Below are 18,248 nucleotides of genomic sequence, written 5' to 3'. Positions count from 1 at the left end.
CCTGCTGTGTACATCTGTTCAATTAAAACCAGTTTATTAAGAATATCAGAATTTCTTCTGAAAATTTTATGCACTTTTTAAAAAAACTCTCAAAATAGCACATCTGACTACTGAACAGTCTACTATATATTTCTTATTGTGTGTGATACCTCCATTAGATACTCAACTCCAGAAGAGCAGATATTTTGCCCGTTTACAACTACTATATTCTCAGTGTCCATAACCACGTAGCAGGCAAACATTTGCCAAATAAACTTTTAAGCCACACACAGCTGAGGTTCAAACCATATCTAACTGTGGCGAAAGTGTAACAAGCACTAAGTAGCCAATCCCAACTCCTTCACTCAAGAAGTGTGACTTGGGGCTACTTATCTAGCTACACTGTGCCTCAGTTTCCTCAACTGTCAGGATGAGGAAAACTACTAATATTTACTTGAAAAGTATTGCTGTCAGAATTAAACGAGATCAATATGTGTAGAACGCATAAAACAATGCACTCAGGAGAGTGCCCAGACGATAGTATATATACTCAATTAAATTTTGGCAAACGTTTTTATAATTTTACCGTCTTCTGAATGAGAATTTGAGATTTCAACAAATGAAGGCTAGGTCTCGGCCCTCAACAGTAAAGACAGAAAAAAGAGAAGATTTGCAAAACACTTACGGGACACATTTACCACCAACCCCGGGTGGCCTTTTTCAAGAAGTTACACGAGGGCAGGCGGAAGGGGCTACATCAGAGAAAACACTCACCGATTTGTGAGGGAGTCAGCCCCTTCTTGGCCAGTTTGTAGATCTGCTCCTTCACGTCATCAGATGTCAACTTCAGCCACTATTGGTAGAAAACAGCCTTAGAACGAGAAACCAGGGATGGTACCTATGCACAGCGATCCCTCCACTCTCAAAGTCGTGCTCCTCATGCACACACGGCCCTTATGGCCCCATCCCGGCACCACTTCCCCCGAGCCACAAATGGTACCCTCCTCCCCCATCTCTCCCCGGTCACCGCACGCTACTTACTGTGGGGACGCTGCGGCGGTAGGGCAGGGCCGACTGGGACAGGCCCTTCCTGGGGAAAGAAGCAGTCTTAAGGTGAAGTGGCGGTCGGTGCCACAGCAACTCAAGTCATTCCCTGGACCCGCTGCCCACACTCCCTCCTTTCGCCCACACCCCCGCAGCAGAGCCCTGCAACCCGCTGAGAAACCGGAGCTCACCCGGGAGCATGCATGCGACCCATGATGGCGGCGGACAGGCAGCGCAAAAGAGAGCGAGGGCTGTGAAACCGTAGGAAGCCACCCAGCACGCAGGAAGTGACCTCACACGTCCCCGCTTCCTCGCGTGCGAGAGGCAGAGCTACGCTGAGTGGCTCTCGGGGACCGCGTGACTACATATCCCGAAATGCATTTCAATATAGTAGTAGATTTCTCAGCCAGCGGAACCACATATCCCAGCATGCATCGGTCACTGGGGCGGCTCGTGGCTGGAGTGGGGAATTTGAGTCCTCTTCCAGCCGGTACTGTGCGCTTCTGGAAGTGCTGCCAGAAGCAAGATTTTACAGATTCGAATCCTGAACAGGGAGAGGGCATGGAGCAGAGACAGCTGCAGGGGTTGGTGGACTTAGTCCCTGTACTAGGGAAGGCCGTTATCTGCGCCCCACCCCCAAGCAAATTTGGGTGCCTGAAGTTCAGACATATACAATCGTTCGTTTGTTCACCAGTGCCAATCCTTAATCTTGGCACTAGATACCGTCTGTCTCTGCCCTTAAAAAGTTCTTTAGTACAATACCATGGTGATATGTGCTACGCTGGAAGTAATTAATTGTAATGGCTACCTGGATTCCAGTGTGTGTGTGCATTGCTGGAATGAATTGCCTTCAGCCCCTGACTTATCACAGTTATGTCTTGTAGTGGATTATTTGAGGGATGTCTATGATATAACCAACCCCAGTGCTAGATTGTTTTGAGACTACTACTCTGGTTAAAAAAATAAATAAAAAATCAGTTATTAGACCATACAACTTTTCTAATAAGGATATAGGAATGTCAACTCAAATATTTATTCAGGGAATAGGAATTATAACTATTATATCAGGGGTTTGGTTTTCATGTTTAAACCCTCCACTAGTTTTTAATTCACCTTATCTGGCCATGTTTGTATCAATATCAGATAAAATATGTAGTCGAGTGTGTTGAACTTTAATCAGATGGTGTTTACCTTCTATTAAGCCAACCCCTATTGCCTTGATATGAGGCATGCTTTTTTGAGAACTTTTATAAATTGGAAACTTTCGATTTTTTACAATAATTCTACTACCTAAATCAGTATTAACACAATTATTAAAGGCAGAGGTTCAGTGATTGAATGGTTTTAAAAAATCATGTGAACTTTTATACTTTTGAGGTCAAATTTATAAACCATAAAATTTGCTGTTTTAACCATTTTAAAGCACACTTCAGTGTCTTTTAGTATGTTCACAATATTGTGTAACCATCACCACTAATCAGGAGTTTTCATCACCCCAAAAAGCAGCCTTGAACTCTTTAAGCGATCAGGCTCCAGTCTCCCCTCCCCCACAGCCCCTGGCTCCCACTAATTTGCTGTCTCTATGGATTTCCCTATTCTGGATATTTCATATAAATGGACTATGTGGCGCTCGGTGTGTGGTTTCTCCCATTAGCATAATATTCATCCATGTTGTAGGATATGTAAGTGCTCCATTCTTTTTTATGGCTGGATATTCCATTGTATGGATATATCTGTGCCTCGGTTGATAGACATTTGGCTCATTTTACTATTTGGGCATTATGAATAATGATGTGAACATTTGTGTTCCAAGTATTTGAGTACCCGTTTTCAAATCTCCTTGAGATTTTATACACACACAGTACGTAAATTTCTGGGTCATAAATAACTTTTTGAGAACTGCCAAACTGTTTTCCACAGCAGCTGCACTGTTTTACATTCCCACCAGCAATGAATGACAGTTCCAAGATAAACAAAATGCGATAAACTTCTCTACATCCTACACTTGTTTTATTCTAGCCATGCTAGTGGGTATGAATAGTAACTTATTATTGTATTTCCCTAATGACTAATGATGTTGAGCATCTTTTCAGGTGACTGTTGGCCATTTTGGAGAAACGTCTGTTCAGTCCTTTGCCCGTAAATAAATTGGGTGGACTTTCTGTTGTTTTTAAGTTTTTTATATATCCTAGATACCAGATCCTTATCAGATATATAATTTGTGAATATTCTCCCATCATAAAGTTGTCATTAATAAAGTTGTCTTTTTACTTTAATAGTGCCTGTCCTTTGATGCACAATTTTACTTTTGATGAAGCCCAATTTATCTATTTTTCTTTTGTTGCCTGTGCTTTGTGTCATACTTAAAGAAACCCGTTCATCCAAGGTTACAGAGATGTACATCTATGTTTTCTTCTAAGAGTTTATAATTTTAGCTATGTTTAGGTCTTTGATCTATTTTGAACCAATTTTTATATATGTTGTAAGAGTTCTACTTCATTCTTTTGCATGTGATTATCTAACTGTCCCAGCACCATCTGTTGAAAAACTTCTTTCCTCATTGATCTTGTCAGTCTTATGTCTTTACTAAATCATGATTCAAACAAAAATAACCAAATAGTTGTTCTAAAAATGAAAAATACAACCACCAAAATTAAACCTCAATGAATAGGTTAAACAGTTGACAGAAGTAGTGAACTGAAGTCATAATAAATTATTCAGAACTGATGCTACTGATTCATAATCCTAAATAGAAAAAATAAAAAGATATCTACGCCTAGGCACATCCTAGTTAATAAAGAATCAAAATTGTTGAAGATTTATGATGGATTCATTCATGGAGTTCGTTATACTGTTGTCTAATTTTATATGTCTAAAATTTACATGATAAGAGTTTCAAAAGAGTAGGGGTGAAATAAAGTTTTTCGCCCCCTGACAGAAACTGAGTTCATCACTCCAAGAGAAACTGGCTCTAATTGTATCTGGACCCTTTTACATGTTATGGTATGGTAGTAGAAGAATCTACATTTCCCTGTTATGTAGATAGGTCTATAACATGGCTGTTCCTACACTATTTAATATTCAAATAAACTACCAAAAACCAGGGGCCATACTCACAAAAGCATTTCACTTCCATAAAATGGTGACGGGGCTCTACGAAAGTGGCAATCTAGATCTTCATAGAACAACACTTAGAAATCAGACACTATTAGGGCATCTTTAGAGGCAACTGACAGACCAGTTCTGGAATTCAGGATTATTTGAACCCAATAAACTCCTGGGTGAGATGCAAAGAACAGCAACAGTGAGCTCAAAGTTTGGAACCAAAAATGTTACTATGTTGACGAGGAAAGAAATGATAACAGAGTTCCTTTATTCCAGAAATATTTTAATACAATCGTAGTACAGTTATGAAGTCACGTTCAATCCACTGAATGAATATATGCAAGGTTATTAATAAAAATATACATCTTTACTCACTACCTTAATATAATTAAAGGGTTTGGTTCTTACAGATTAAGACTAATTGCCATATTCATTCATATTTGCAGTTAGTCAAACAGCATGTAAGTAAATCTATAGATCAAAGTAGTGTGACTTCAGTCCTTTTTGATCTGAAGTCTAAGTATCAAAATTGAATGTTTTCTTTTTTAAAATGCCACAATATTTGATTCCTAGAAAAACAGTTAACCAATTTAAGGCAAGATATCAAAACTTTTATACAACTTTAATTTGAAAAGATAAAAGAACACTTTATCAGAGATCACTCATGCTCTAACATTTAGCTACCTACTGATGTTTATAAAGGCAGTAATAAAAAAGTCAGTGCAAGCTCTACATTGGGTTCCTCAGTAGAGAAAATAATAGGTTCTTGGAGTAAACCATTATTTTCAAATCCCAAAACACTGCAAGGGGAAAGAATTCTTCTGGTGCAGGACTTACATGTAGCATAATTATTTTTAATTTGATAAAGATAGATATAAAACATTGTGATTATACATAAAAATTAGTGTCTTGGCCAGTTTATTTAAACTTTTGTTTTATTTAATGCAAGCTTTAAAAAAATGTTACAAAAACACAACTGATTTAAAATCTATTGATAGTAGTAGTGCAAAGAGGCGTCTCTGTCCCTTTTTAATTTTTCTTTTTTTTTGGTAAGGGCTGAAGATTAGCATTTCACAAAGAAATAACTTATATTAAAATATATGTAAAAGGTGTGTGTGGTTTTTTAATGACCAAAGAAGGCACGAAAACAGTTAAACTAAGAGAAAACATTACCACTTGTTCTGAACTCTGGTTAACTGTATAGCAGTAATCATAATATATACTTTTAGATAAGAATCCAGATTTCTTGTAATTGAAAAGTGACATCACATTTTCTAGCTCTAGTATCTGTGTTAAGAGACGCTGCATTAACAGACTGCAAATAGGCAGTATACATTGAGTCCAATTAACATTGACCTTTTACCAAAACCATACTTTCTTTTTACAGCGGCTAAGTAACAACTCATGGAATGGAATTAGGTCTCAAAAACTTAAGTGAAAATATCTAGTACTTCTTTACATTTGCAAAGCTACTTACACACTTTAAGAAAATGTTAACTATTATGTGGAAAAACGAAATAAATGGTGGGGCTTTGTTCTGCATTTTAATTAATGTATTAAATAGACAACACATTTGAACATTTAAAAAAAGATATTTATATATCATGCTAACGGGGGGTTTCATAAAAATGGACCATAGTGTTAGGCACCAAAAATTTCAAGTTTTTTTTTTTTTTTTAGCCTGTCCCACTGATATATCCTCAAGTCTTCTATTTCTGTTCTGCAGGTATCACCATTTTCATTAAACATTCGCATAGTTCATAAAAATTCTGTTCCGGACAACTGAATTGGAGATTGTCCTTTCTTGGTATTCTTTATTGTTTATTTTGTCATCTCACAGCACCTAGATAGCTACAATCTCTATTACCATTTAAAAAGTGATTTTCTATTTTAGCCATGAGAACTGATATATGTATATATTTATCCAAACTAAACACATACTAGCTGTGAAGTTGAATGAATAACTAATAAAAATGAATCTTAATGATTACTTATAATAATTTCGATCATGTCCCTTATGGTTCTGAGTCTCATTATATTAAGTAATTTATGTGAATGTACAGTGCTTACAAATATAAGTAAGACAGCTTAAAAGACAAACTTTGCTATAAAAGTCTAAATTAATACTCAGTCTGGACCCTAGAATTCTTGTCCTGTGCCTCTTGTGAAGAGTCTGCCTACTAATGGAGTTCTTCTACCAAACAGGAATGGGCGCATGGGTAAACAATTTTCACTTATTTAATGAGGGAGAGGAATATAGATCTATGGAAAGGAAACTACCAAACTTTGACTCACGCTGCTAGGAATAAATGTAGGATTATAATGGAATGAAGGAATTTAGTGTACAGCTAGCTAGAGCAAGGAATCTCGGTTACCTGGCAACAAAAACATAAGTCAAATGGCTGACTGTTTAACTACATCACACATCAGAAGTAGAGAAAATGACATTTCTGTGGGAAAAACACTAGTAAATGTACATAATTTCTTGTCTTGAGTAAGCTGAAAGTGAGTGAAAACTACTTACTAATTAGTTATCAAGTCTGGAAAAAATCAGAATGAAGTGCCAGGAAGCATATGAAGTTAAGGCACCATTATTTACAACTTCAATGACTGGCACTTAATTCTGAAAAAGGCTTTAAAGACATGAATAATATAAATCAATATTATTTCCCCCCTACTTCTATAAACTACTTAGTAGTTCTTAACATAACTATTATTTGTGCTTTGCTTTCCGGCCCTGTGAATAGCAGCTGCATTTTATGGTAACATCCTGCACCTTTCCTTTCCTTTGGTGTCTGCGAACACGCACAGTGGTAAAGGCTATAGAAGGTGCAAAAAACAGGAAACAAACAGGTTGTGTCTGTGTGAGAAACAATGCAAAACAGACCAGACTAAAGCTATTACTCAAGAGAGGATTAAATCCTTCACCAACTCCAAGTCTTTTTTAGGACTTATTATATATTAAGTTTAGGGTTTATAGCATTCTATATAATGACTTAAAAAGCCAATGGCTTCAACAAATTCATGTTAGTTAGGTGACTGTTGGTCCAACACGTGTGTTGAAATGCAGCAAGTACATTTACTTTACAATTTCCGTCCGAGTATAAAAATACTATACAAAGTTCTCGTGTGTGTGTGTGTGTGTGTGTGTGTGTGCAAGCACACACATGTTTTAACTGTTCTTGCTTCCAAAGCTCACAAATTCACTAGCTTACAAATAGGTTGCTGCAGTCAGCTGATACCACCTAACCGTCTCTTTGCTCAAATTGAAATCTTTCAAAGGCAGGGTTATTCCACCCAAGAAAAAATTCTCCCGCAGAGATTCCGCGCTGAGTACACTTAGTTGAAGTTCTCTCTGTCTTAGGGTTTCTTTGCTATATCCACTGTACACAAGCTAGAGCAAAGGCAAAACAAACAAACAAACAAAGTTACAAATTGTTTGGTTTCTTGGATTATTTTAAGTAAAAACATAAATGAAATTATTCCTCAAAGAGTAACTATAATTAATAACATTGATTATGACGCATCTGGTGGGATTTGTCTCAGACTTTAGATAAATTTCAAGAGTCTCAGATTGTGTTATCATTCCTCTGAGTGACACAGGAATATACAAAGTTGAAAATTATTAGTGGCTAAAAACTAAAAGCATGTTTTTTACAGAGATGGAGGTATGAAGAAGGGAAAAGAAATTACATGGCAGCATGCATTAAGATGATCTAATAGCTGGGATAAAAAGCACTGAAGGAAGCAAGCTGGGATAACAATTAGATTTTACAAAAAATGAGAGATTAAAATTTCCCTTTGTTATCTATTTTCTGTTGGATTTTATTTACCATGAAATGCTAATTTCTGATTAACATAATTCAATGCAAACACACCAGTTATAAAAGCACTACAGCAAAATCTGGAGTGTTGAAAAGCTACTCTCCTTCAAACACCACATTCAACATTTAGGTTGTGTTTTTCAAGAAAGCCTCACCATAACTTCTGAGAAACATCACCTTAATTTTGTCCTTTATACTGTCTGACTGTAAGAACTAAAAAACTGACCACATTTCATTTTCTTGAAAGTAGAACACTAACTCGAAAAAAATCGCTACTACTAATATCCATAAATAATGCAATGTTTATCCCAAAGAAGTAGCTGACTAAGGGTTAGTGGGTTTTAATAGATGATTAAGTTTATAAATTGACCATGAGTAGCTGAGCAAAGCCACAGTTCTGCTCTATAGTGTTTAGCTGATGCTTTGCTTACTGCTTTCAGTTCAGAGCACTCTGCATTAAGAGGGTCAGCTGGCAGACCAAAACAAGTTAGGAGGATGATTGTAAACTACATTGTATCAAGCAAAGTAAAGGTACTGAAGATGTTTGAAAAGAATAAACAGGAAAAGGCAAAAACATACCTTTGACTATAAGAAATAACAATAACAACAACAAAAGAATAAACAGGAGGGCATTTCAACTTCAATTATGTGAAGGGCTGCCATGTAGAAGAATAGTTCTGTGTGGTTCCAACAGGTACAACTGAGACTCACAGATGCAAACAGAGAGGGAAGATTTCAGCTTAGTATAAAAAATAGTCTACAAGTTGGAGCTGCCCCAAACAAATTGGATGACCTGGAAAAATTTCAGCACAGACTGGGCATCCCCTTCTTAAAAATGTTGTAGAAGGGGTTCAGGCACTGGAAAGGTAGTGGAATAATGGCCCCTTAAATCTTCTTAAAACCTAAAGTTTATGATTGAGGGTTCAATTCTGCATCACTTTGTTAAACAGCAATGGACTGCTATTGATTTGCTTTACTAGTACAATAAGCAGTTCAGCAAATGATATCTAAAAAATGTTAATTTAAAGTGTTTAAAATTTTAAATCTTAGAACAACAGATCTAGGAAATTTTTAGAAATGACTTTAACTTACCATTTCATTGAATGTTGGATTCCTAGTTTTTCGTGAAATTTTGGTTTTACGTTTGGATGTTTTGTGGGTATCTGGAAGTAGGTAGGTTTTGACATATGGATTTGGGTCAGCCCCATCTTCAGTAACCTATAAAGAAAAGCATTCCCTTAACAGTAATGCTTCCTACCAAGGAATGGGTTTCCTCTATAATCATCACTATTTATAATCACTCACAAGATCTTTGATGTGCATCACCATGATGAAAAGAGTACCATTTCGGTAGGAGACAGATAATTTCACTGCTCCTCCTATCTGGCCTGGAGTAGGACTGAAGGGACCTGCATCTGAAAATATAAATATGTTCATCTTTATTTTGCTTGCAGTGGTTCAAGCTGCAACAAAAAACCTTTGCTTTAACTCCATACCATGACATGTGGAGTAAAAAAAAAAAGGTAAAGAACCTGGTAGACCATTGGATATATACTTCTTTGGTAATCACATTCTATTAGGAAAATTATGTTTATCTAAAAGTACACTGGCTTTAAATAAATACCCTCCTCCCATTCTCACTGGACCATAGCCAGGAACCCCACTGTCACTATCATATTCACTGAGAAGTTAAAGACTTGTAGGACATAGGGAAGCCATGAAATATCAATAAAGAGAAAAAAAATCTCACCTGCAGACCTAGCTATTCCTTCAGCTTTCTCATCACGAAGTAAAGGGTGAAAAAAAGTACAAACAAGATCACACTAAGATAGAATAGGAAAAAGATCTGTTAGTTTAAATATTATGTAGCACAAAAACAGTATGTTATTTTTCAGTTAGGACAGTCACCTCTGCTACGTCCGTTGAAGCACTCATCAAACTTTGTAAGTAACTGTTTAACTCAACTTTTCTCTTGGCTGCTACATCTTTTATGTGTGTTCTTCCTAGAACCATTCTATTAGGAAACCTGTAAAAGAAAAACAATAACAAGGGAGGATTTAAATTATTTCATCTGAAAGTACTTATAGAATCAAGTACATTTTACTTAGAAATATACTTTTTATATACTTAAATACAAAGTAGAGTCTCAATCCACTATAATGTAAATTTTATGATTTCTCTTCCAAGTAATAGAGCTGAAATAGTTCAAGTATCCATTATCTTTTTATGAACATTGGTACATAAAGTACATGGTTTTGCTAATTTGCTATACTATTTCTTCTCAAGATTATTCGCAAATATTTTATGCAGATCTTATCCTCCAAAATAGTCATTATTCAATCAGCCATGGCTATTGTAGTATCAGTTAAAATCCACAAATGACATGGAGCCCAAATCAAAATATTGAAAATAAACTCTGATACCCACTTTGCTTCCTCTTTACTCTTGAAATCTAGTATGAGAAGAATTTAAGCAACTTGACAGAAGAAATCTACATTAAATGATCATTAGCTACATTAAAACTGAAGGTTTCCAAAGGGTATCAGAAACAAAACTAAGCACTAAGATTCTGATTAACAGTCTCAATGCCTCAGCTTTTTATTTTTCAGGAGCTCAGTATAGCCCTAATAGATTATTTGTGCTGTGATTTAAAATCTGACTTTTTAAAACCAGGATTCCAAATTATTATCTTGTGTTGCTTACTGTGGTAGAGACAACAAATTTAAAGCTTTACTTAAATTAGAAAGCTGGAAAATTCTATATTTTTAAGTTTAAAAGCTTGATCATTTATTCATTTACTAATTCAACAAAAACTTAGTTACTTGTCTATGTCTAGTACTGTATTACACACTTGTGATACAAAGAAAAGTAAATCACATGTGGTCCACAGTACTTTACTAAGTCTTAAGTTATCTTACAAAGCTTTTGACCTATACTTGATAATAAATTTTTTTCCTATAAAAAAAGATTAATGTACATGGATGGAACATACCCTGGTAACTTCCAAAGTGGAAAAACAATACTGAGCTTGTTGTGAAGTTCCTGAAACTCGTCAAATGTTCGGAACACAAATGATGGCTCGAGCTGTCCTTCCCTCAAAATTCGGACTACATAAATCTGAAAAGAAATCACACCCAAATACATTAGATTCATAATAAAACTTTTCCTGACAGAAAGAAAACGTATAGCTTGATGGTGATGTGTAATCAAAGTGCTTTTAACTTGGTAATATACATGTCACCAATAGGAAACAGCAAATATAAAACTCATCGTATTTGTAGCACATCTAACTACATTCTAAGGGTGATCTTTACCATTGTAAGATATAGAAATAAGAACTGGAAAGTGAAAGTCGTTTTATTTCCAAGATTAAATATAATAAATGTACTTCCCAAATTTATAAATTTAGTGCATTTCCAATGAAAATATTAAGTTCATTTAAGAGAGTAATAAGAAAAAACAAAATTTATGGCAACCAGAGTATGAGGGAAAACTTAGCTTGTGGGATACAAACTATTATAAAATCGGTAAAATACTGATGCAGAAAGAGTCAGATATAGCTACAGAAGAAATAAATTCAGGGCTATATATACATAGATTTAGTGTATTTAAAGGTGGCTTTATAAACATTGTAGGGAGGAAATGGAGTGCTCGATAAAATGGTGCTAGGATAAAATACTCAGCAAACATACAAAAATTTACTAATAATAAAAAAGGTGAAAATTAAAATAGTAAAGTCGCTTTCTAAAATTTACCAATTTGTCAAAAATTTTAAAGACTGACAGTGCTGCAAAGTACTATCCAACAAAAATATTAGCACAGGGTAAAAAAATAACAGCAAAAAATGACGATAATGCTATACTATACCACTGGGGAGGGCACACTGAAGATCCTATTTTTCAAAAACAAACTGTGTGTTTGTAATATAATACTGTATCCCTGGACAGTGGAATGAGAATTTTACTTTATGTGGGTTTATATTTGTTCAATTTGTTACAATGAGCAAGCTTTACCCTTGATATTAAGAACAAATTGAAGATAAAAAGTACTACCCTTTTAGTTTTGTCCCCAAAAAGAAGAATATCATTTGTCTCATGATTTTGAAGCAAATTTACGAAGAAATAAATACCAAAAAACAATTATGGATGCTCCAAATACATTTATTTATTTTTGGATCATGGGTAAAAGTATGAAAAGAACAAATGCTTGAAACTTTGTAGCAGAGTCAGCAAAGGGAGTAGGAAAGGGCAACAAATACATAGGCATGAGTCTCTACAAATACAAAAAACCAAACTTACGTAATGTTTATCTGGGTTGTATTTCTTATGGTAAGTGAAAACAGAGACTTCCTTTATTCGACCATCTTGTCTAAAGGAGTAAGTTTTGGGTGAAAATGAAAGGATGGGTTCATCATTGGAAGGAAGACCAGTAAAACGAAGCTGAGCAAGGTTGTGAATGAAGAAGTTAAACTTTGTGGCAATGTTTCCTAAACTTGATTCGATCAGCCTACAAAAATAATCAGAAAATGTGTTAACAGTAAATGTTCATGAGAACACATACATGCTCAATTCTTTTAACATAATAAAAGATGAAAAAAAACTTTAAATCTTTTAAAATATTAAGCAGATTTTCACTTCGCCAAGGATTCCCTTTGTTCTATAGGCCAAAAACCCGTTAAAATATATCTCACTCCAAAGAAAAAAGAAATTTAGCCCAAGAGTCTCTATTCCATCCTATTCCACGAAATGATCCTTGGATTTCTTGAGCCCTCTGGAGTCCAATAGGAATTAAAAGCTATTGAGGACAGAAGATGATTGGTATAATGCCAAAAAGATTTCATTATTTTATTCCCTTGTAATAAACGGAGGCAGATGACAACTACACATGTATAGAAGGAAACATCCAGAGTAATCCAAATTTTTTAAAATCTCTTCTATCAAATAGTAGAATCTGGTATCAGAGTCCTTCTTCAGATAATCCTAACTTCCCTCAGTTAGGAAAAGAAGTTTTGACAGGAAAGGGAATTTGGTGGGAATAAATTTGGAAGGTAGGCCTGGATAAAACATTTAAGGAAAGCAAAGAAAACAAGTCTCAGAAACAGGATAAAGGAATCCAGAAAGAGAAAAGTGACAGAACCCCACAGAAAGGTTTTTGCCTTGCTTTGGACTAAATATTTGTGTCCCCCAAAATTCATACAGTGAAGCCTCAACTCTATAGGGCTATACGGACTTGGTAATTAAGGTTAATGATATCATAAGTGTAGAGCCCTGATCCAACAAGATCGGTGTCCTTAAAAGAAGAGACAAGAAATCTGCTTTCTCACACTATCTATTTCATGCAAGAAAACAGCAAGAAGGCAGTCAGTTGTCTATAAGCTAGAGCCCTCACAGGAAGCAAATCCACCTGCACCTTGATCTTGGACTTCCCAGCCTCCATAACTATGAGAAAATAAACTTTTTTGTTTAAGCTATCTCATCTATGATATTTTTTTATGGCAGACCAAGCAGACTAATATATGCCTGCTTTACAGATTTGCCCAAAGTAACCAACAAATCTATTTAAAAACAAACAAACAAACAAAAAAACACCAATACCTAAATTATCAGGATTAGTTGGAAGGCTATACAAAAGTCAGCTTCCTTTAATTCAATTCAGCCTAGAGTCTTGAGACTAGGGAAGTCCAGTCCAGTGTTTTCTACCTCTTCTCCACAGAGAGGAAGAAAGCAAGAGAAAAAGGAAAGAAAAGAACATAAGCCTATGTGCCCCTCCTTGCTCCGGCATTATGATGAGATGGCACTAGTCAGTGAGCAACCTGGTTGGCAGACATTTAGAACATATTTTCCAGGAAGACCTGCCTTTACAGCAATAATGAAAAATTCAAATGCAATCATTGGTATATGTGTTTAAAGTACTACATCATATAATGACAATTTACTACAGCAGTATTGCAGAGTTCGCCATTTTAATAAAGCACTTAAGGTATCAATTAAAAATGTTATGGCAGAATCCTCAAAAATAGATTAGTACAGATATCATATTAGGGGAAAACCTTATATTTGGCACTGCAGAAAATGTTTCACAGAAATAGTTCATAAACGAGATGTTTATAATTGAAATCATATCTAAATGAACCTTGAGATCATATTTTAAGAAAAAAATGTGTTTTTTAAAATGATGTTGCAAATCTTTTATACTTATTCACTAAATAAAATTTTAACCTACTATTTGCTAATACTGTGAATCAACGTTTTCCTATAAATCAGCATTTGGATATAGAATTTGTTTATACTAAGGAAAACATAGCAAAGCTGTGTCTCCAATATATTTAATATACCTTACCTAGTAAAGAAAATTGTAGCTTCTGCATCTGTAGTTTGGGGTTGAAGTGCATCTCTAACGTATTTCAAATCTTGAATACTTGTAAGTTCTGGTAACCCTGAAGGAATCATCTATAGAAAAGGAGAAAAAAAAGTTTGTAAGTTAAATTTTTTTAAAGTCTTTTTTCCACTCTTTCTTAAAAGCTGGCCAGGTAATCAGAACTAAAGCAAACAAAAACAATCAGTTTTGAAGAGTTTGTTAGTGTTTTAGAAATCTAAGTGATTTTCTTATAAATGAAAAAAAAAATGAAGCCAAAGAAGTCAATTGTTGGCAGTCACAAAGTCAGTTTATGTAATTAAAGCTGTAAAATTCATCTTGTCTAGCACTCTGTTTTTACATCAAGTTTAGTCATAATCACAGTGGGTTTTTTTCTGTTTATTTTTACTTTTTACTTAATATATATCCAGAAAAGTACAGAAACCTTAAGTGTACAGGTTAATGAATGTTCACAATCCGTACACACCCAGATTAAGACACAAAACACCTACCAGCATCCCAGATGACCCCTTCAGGGCCCCTTTAGGTTACTCCTCCTCCTCACCTGCAGAGGAACTACCCTTTAACCTTATTTTTTTATATTTTGTATAAATGGTGTCTGATATACTTCATATAACAATTTTTAAATATGTTGGTAATAATATATCTGACATTTTAAACTAGTAAATTTTATTCCAAAATCACAAAGGATCCTTTTTTAAAAATTGAAACACAGAAGCATTAATATAAAATAAATTCAATGCTTTTAAAGAACAGAATTACCAGTGAAAGCAGGTTAAGAAAGAGGTTTGTTTGCTTTCTTATCAAGTTGTAGGCCTGACAGCAGAGGTCCACAAACAACTGGAAACGAATGGTGGGCTTTTCACCCCCGTTGATGACATATGCCATATCAGAGGTCAGCACAAAAGGAGCCCGATCCCTATTTAAAAAGAAAGTACATACAAAATATTTTTTACAGAAAATATTCACACAGTGCTATTGTTATTACATGGTTATTGAGCTAAGCTATCTGAGTCATAGCAATTTCCAACTGGGAAACAGCACCAGGCAGTTTTGAATTTGCTAATTCTTAAAAACTCACATTTTCAGGAAAATCATCATATAATTTCATTATTTATGCAGAACTTACATATGAAAATATTCCCCAAGGTGATATTTATAAATCCAACATACCCAAACAGAGATTGAACATTAGTTACAAATATAGAGAAAAATTTTGTACTCATTGCCATTATACGAATGAGAACTTTTCCAATAGGTACCACTAACTAGATAAAATACATGTTAATTCACTTCAGCGAAGGTTACACATGCCTACTCATTCTTGTAGTAAAGTCATCTCTTAGGGCTTTTTTCATCCCCAGTTATGCCCAAAGGGAGCTACAAGGCAACAAAGAATAGCAAGAAAAAAGGCAGGGTTTGGGACATTAATTTGTGAAATAGGAAGCGTCTTTTTTCTTCAGCAACAATGATAACAATACTAGTACCTTCTGAAGCTACCAAACATCTGTGCATGGCCCAAGAACTTCCCAAAGTCAATGTGAAACATGTGTCCTGTGCTTCGAAGCATTATATTGTCATTGTGTCGATCACAGATGCCTAAAACATAGGTGGCTACACAGCATCCAGCACAAGAATAGATAAAATTCTCAGAAGCCTAAAATAAAGATATAAAAGTTTTAGAAAAAAAAAATTTTGTGTGTGAAATGAAAGGATTTTATTGGACAAAGCAGCGTCAATTTTTATCTAATAAGAAGCACATCAATGTTTGAGCAACACTTTACAGGAAGAAAAATTCCATTTAATCTAACAGATTAGCTGAAACATTATCAGTAAAAGCAAAAAAAAAAAAGTCTTCTAAGTTTCTTCTTTCAGTTGGCGACAGCATCTTCTTAGGTTGTCATGATGCTTAAATCATGAAAAAGTTCCCAAATAGAAACTGAGGGGCTGGCAGGAAAGGCAGCTGACTCATAATTCTGCACATGGGAGTTTAGGAGACTTTAAGATTATGTGCTTTAAGAAAAATAGATTTTGAACTTAAATTGTTAACTGTGTCTATTGTTTCAGAAAATGGCTAATTCTATCTACAATAAAAATCTAAGTGGCTACATATCTGGAAGTGTACGGATGGCAGGCAGGGTCAGGAAGAGAAAGTTCCTTCCCCACGTGGAGTGGTCCAGAGCCCAAGGACAGACTCTGTGCGCAAAGAAAGACCAAAGGAAAAGTGATCCAAGTTACCATGGAGACAAAGAAGCTGACGACCTCAGAGTGGACAAGAAAAGAAGGGCAGAGACTGAAGCAACAATAAACCAAAGAACATTTATTATGTGCAAGAGCCTGATGATGACAGGAAAGAAAAAAAATTTAAAGGAGGCAGAGTTACAAAGATTAAAGTAATTCATCACTCTCTTACAACACTATTGTAATCCATTTTCTCAATAGCTTATAAATTGGGTTATGTTTTTTCATATTTGGGGGGAAAAACCCCCACCCTTCTAAAGGTAGTTATTACCCCTCTCTCTAGCTTTTATCTTTTTAATAGGCAGAGATGCCACTAGGCCTTACATAGGTATGTGGTGCTACATTTGAACATCTTTTAAGCATTGTGTTTGTGGAACCTTGTTCCTCACAGACTCTGCTGCTTATCACAAATAACATTGGGACAAAAATTAACCAGAATAAAAGAATATTTTCCCTTTTTTCAGCTTGTTTTTTTTTATATGTAAAGAAAGTCAGCTTATATCTTTAAACATCCAGTAATACAATTAATTTATTTTGTTGCCCATCTGGTGACTCTTTATGTGTCATCTGTTAAGTTTCTCAAAGCTGGGGACCTTCTTTTATTTGAGTCCTGCCTGTCCTGGGGATTAAATTGCTAACATAATATCACAGAAAGATACAGCAAATGCATACAATGAATATTTTAATCTACAGCATGTGCATTTAGTTTATTCTTAGGATACTACATTTCTGAATAGAGCAGTCATATGGCTCTACATATCCATGTGGTTAATTTTACTCTTTTTAACCCCCAGCTTTATTGAAATATAATAGACAATGAGTTCCTCATATTTACATTGTACAATGCAATGAGGTTTTTTTTCAATTATAGTTGGCATACAATATATTAGTTTCAGTTGTACAGCAGGGATTAGAGATCTATATAATTCACAAAGTGATCACCCCACTAAATCTAGTGCCCTTCTTCCCCCGTACATATTTATTACAACACTGTTAACTGTTTTCCTTATGTTACACTTTATATCTCTATGTCTATTTTGTTAACTATCCATTTGTACTTCTTAATCCCTCTGCCTTTATCGCCATCCCCCCAACCCCCTCCCATCTAGTAGCCCTCAAAATATTCTCTGTATCTATGAGTTTATTTCCATTTTTATTGTTGTTGTTTTGTTCTTTAGATTCTACATGTATGTGAAATCACAATATTTGTCTTTATCTGAATTACTTTTCATCATAATACCCTCCAGATCCATCAAGGCAGTATCTTTTTCCATCCCCTTCCTTTTGTCTGTGTGTCTTTTAATCTGAAGTGAGTCTCTTATAGGCAGCATATGTAGGGGTCTTGTTTTCTTATCCATTCAGCCACTCTGTCTTTTGGCTGGAGCACTTAATTCTTTTCCATTTGAGGTACTCGTTGATAGGAATGCAATTATTACCATTCTTTATTCATGTTTTTGATACATGTTTTTTTCTTCTTAAAGAAGTCCCTGTAATATTGACTTGGTGTTGATAAATTCCCTTAGCTTATTTCTGTCTGGAAAGCTCTTTATCAGTCCTTCGACTCTAAATGATAGCTTTGCTAGATAAAGTATTCTTGGTTGTTAATTTTATTCTTTAATTCCCCCAGCAATCATTACTAATGATGATAACGATGATAGCAAATGTTTACATACCATTTAT

General features: G+C 35.1%; 2 protein-coding genes across 5 annotated transcripts in view; both read right to left on the bottom strand.

The window, feature by feature from the left end:
• The window catches only part of RPS13 (ribosomal protein S13), a 3,029-nt gene extending 1,679 nt beyond the window's left edge, over positions 1 to 1,350 (bottom strand). Inside the window, exons 1-3 of the mRNA XM_006904737.3 lie at positions 1,215 to 1,350; positions 1,021 to 1,069; positions 754 to 832 (exon numbers count right to left, since the gene is read on the bottom strand). Of these exons, the coding sequence (XP_006904799.1) occupies positions 754 to 832; positions 1,021 to 1,069; positions 1,215 to 1,237 (151 nt within the window). The 5' untranslated portion in view covers positions 1,238 to 1,350. The remainder of the gene's footprint in view (positions 1 to 753; positions 833 to 1,020; positions 1,070 to 1,214) is intronic.
• Positions 1,351 to 4,375: 3,025 nt separating this feature from the next.
• PIK3C2A (phosphatidylinositol-4-phosphate 3-kinase catalytic subunit type 2 alpha) overlaps positions 4,376 to 18,248 on the bottom strand; it is an 87,402-nt gene continuing 73,529 nt past the window's right edge. For all 4 annotated transcript variants that reach the window (XM_015589616.2, XM_006904735.3, XM_006904736.3 and 1 more), the window contains 10 exons: positions 15,815 to 15,984; positions 15,090 to 15,246; positions 14,292 to 14,401; positions 12,251 to 12,458; positions 10,945 to 11,069; positions 9,861 to 9,978; positions 9,703 to 9,775; positions 9,258 to 9,367; positions 9,045 to 9,170; positions 4,376 to 7,522 (listed from right to left, as the gene is read on the bottom strand). In XM_015589616.2, coding sequence (XP_015445102.1) covers positions 7,340 to 7,522; positions 9,045 to 9,170; positions 9,258 to 9,367; positions 9,703 to 9,775; positions 9,861 to 9,978; positions 10,945 to 11,069; positions 12,251 to 12,458; positions 14,292 to 14,401; positions 15,090 to 15,246; positions 15,815 to 15,984 — 1,380 coding nt within the window. In that variant the 3' untranslated portion in view covers positions 4,376 to 7,339. The remainder of the gene's footprint in view (positions 7,523 to 9,044; positions 9,171 to 9,257; positions 9,368 to 9,702; positions 9,776 to 9,860; positions 9,979 to 10,944; positions 11,070 to 12,250; positions 12,459 to 14,291; positions 14,402 to 15,089; positions 15,247 to 15,814; positions 15,985 to 18,248) is intronic.

Source organism: Pteropus alecto, unplaced genomic scaffold (assembly GCF_000325575.1).
Source record: "Pteropus alecto unplaced genomic scaffold, ASM32557v1 scaffold120, whole genome shotgun sequence".
NCBI classification, from domain to species: domain Eukaryota; kingdom Metazoa; phylum Chordata; class Mammalia; order Chiroptera; family Pteropodidae; genus Pteropus; species Pteropus alecto.
Note: the sequence above shows the minus strand (reverse complement) of the source record. Positions and strands in the feature narration are given on the sequence as shown.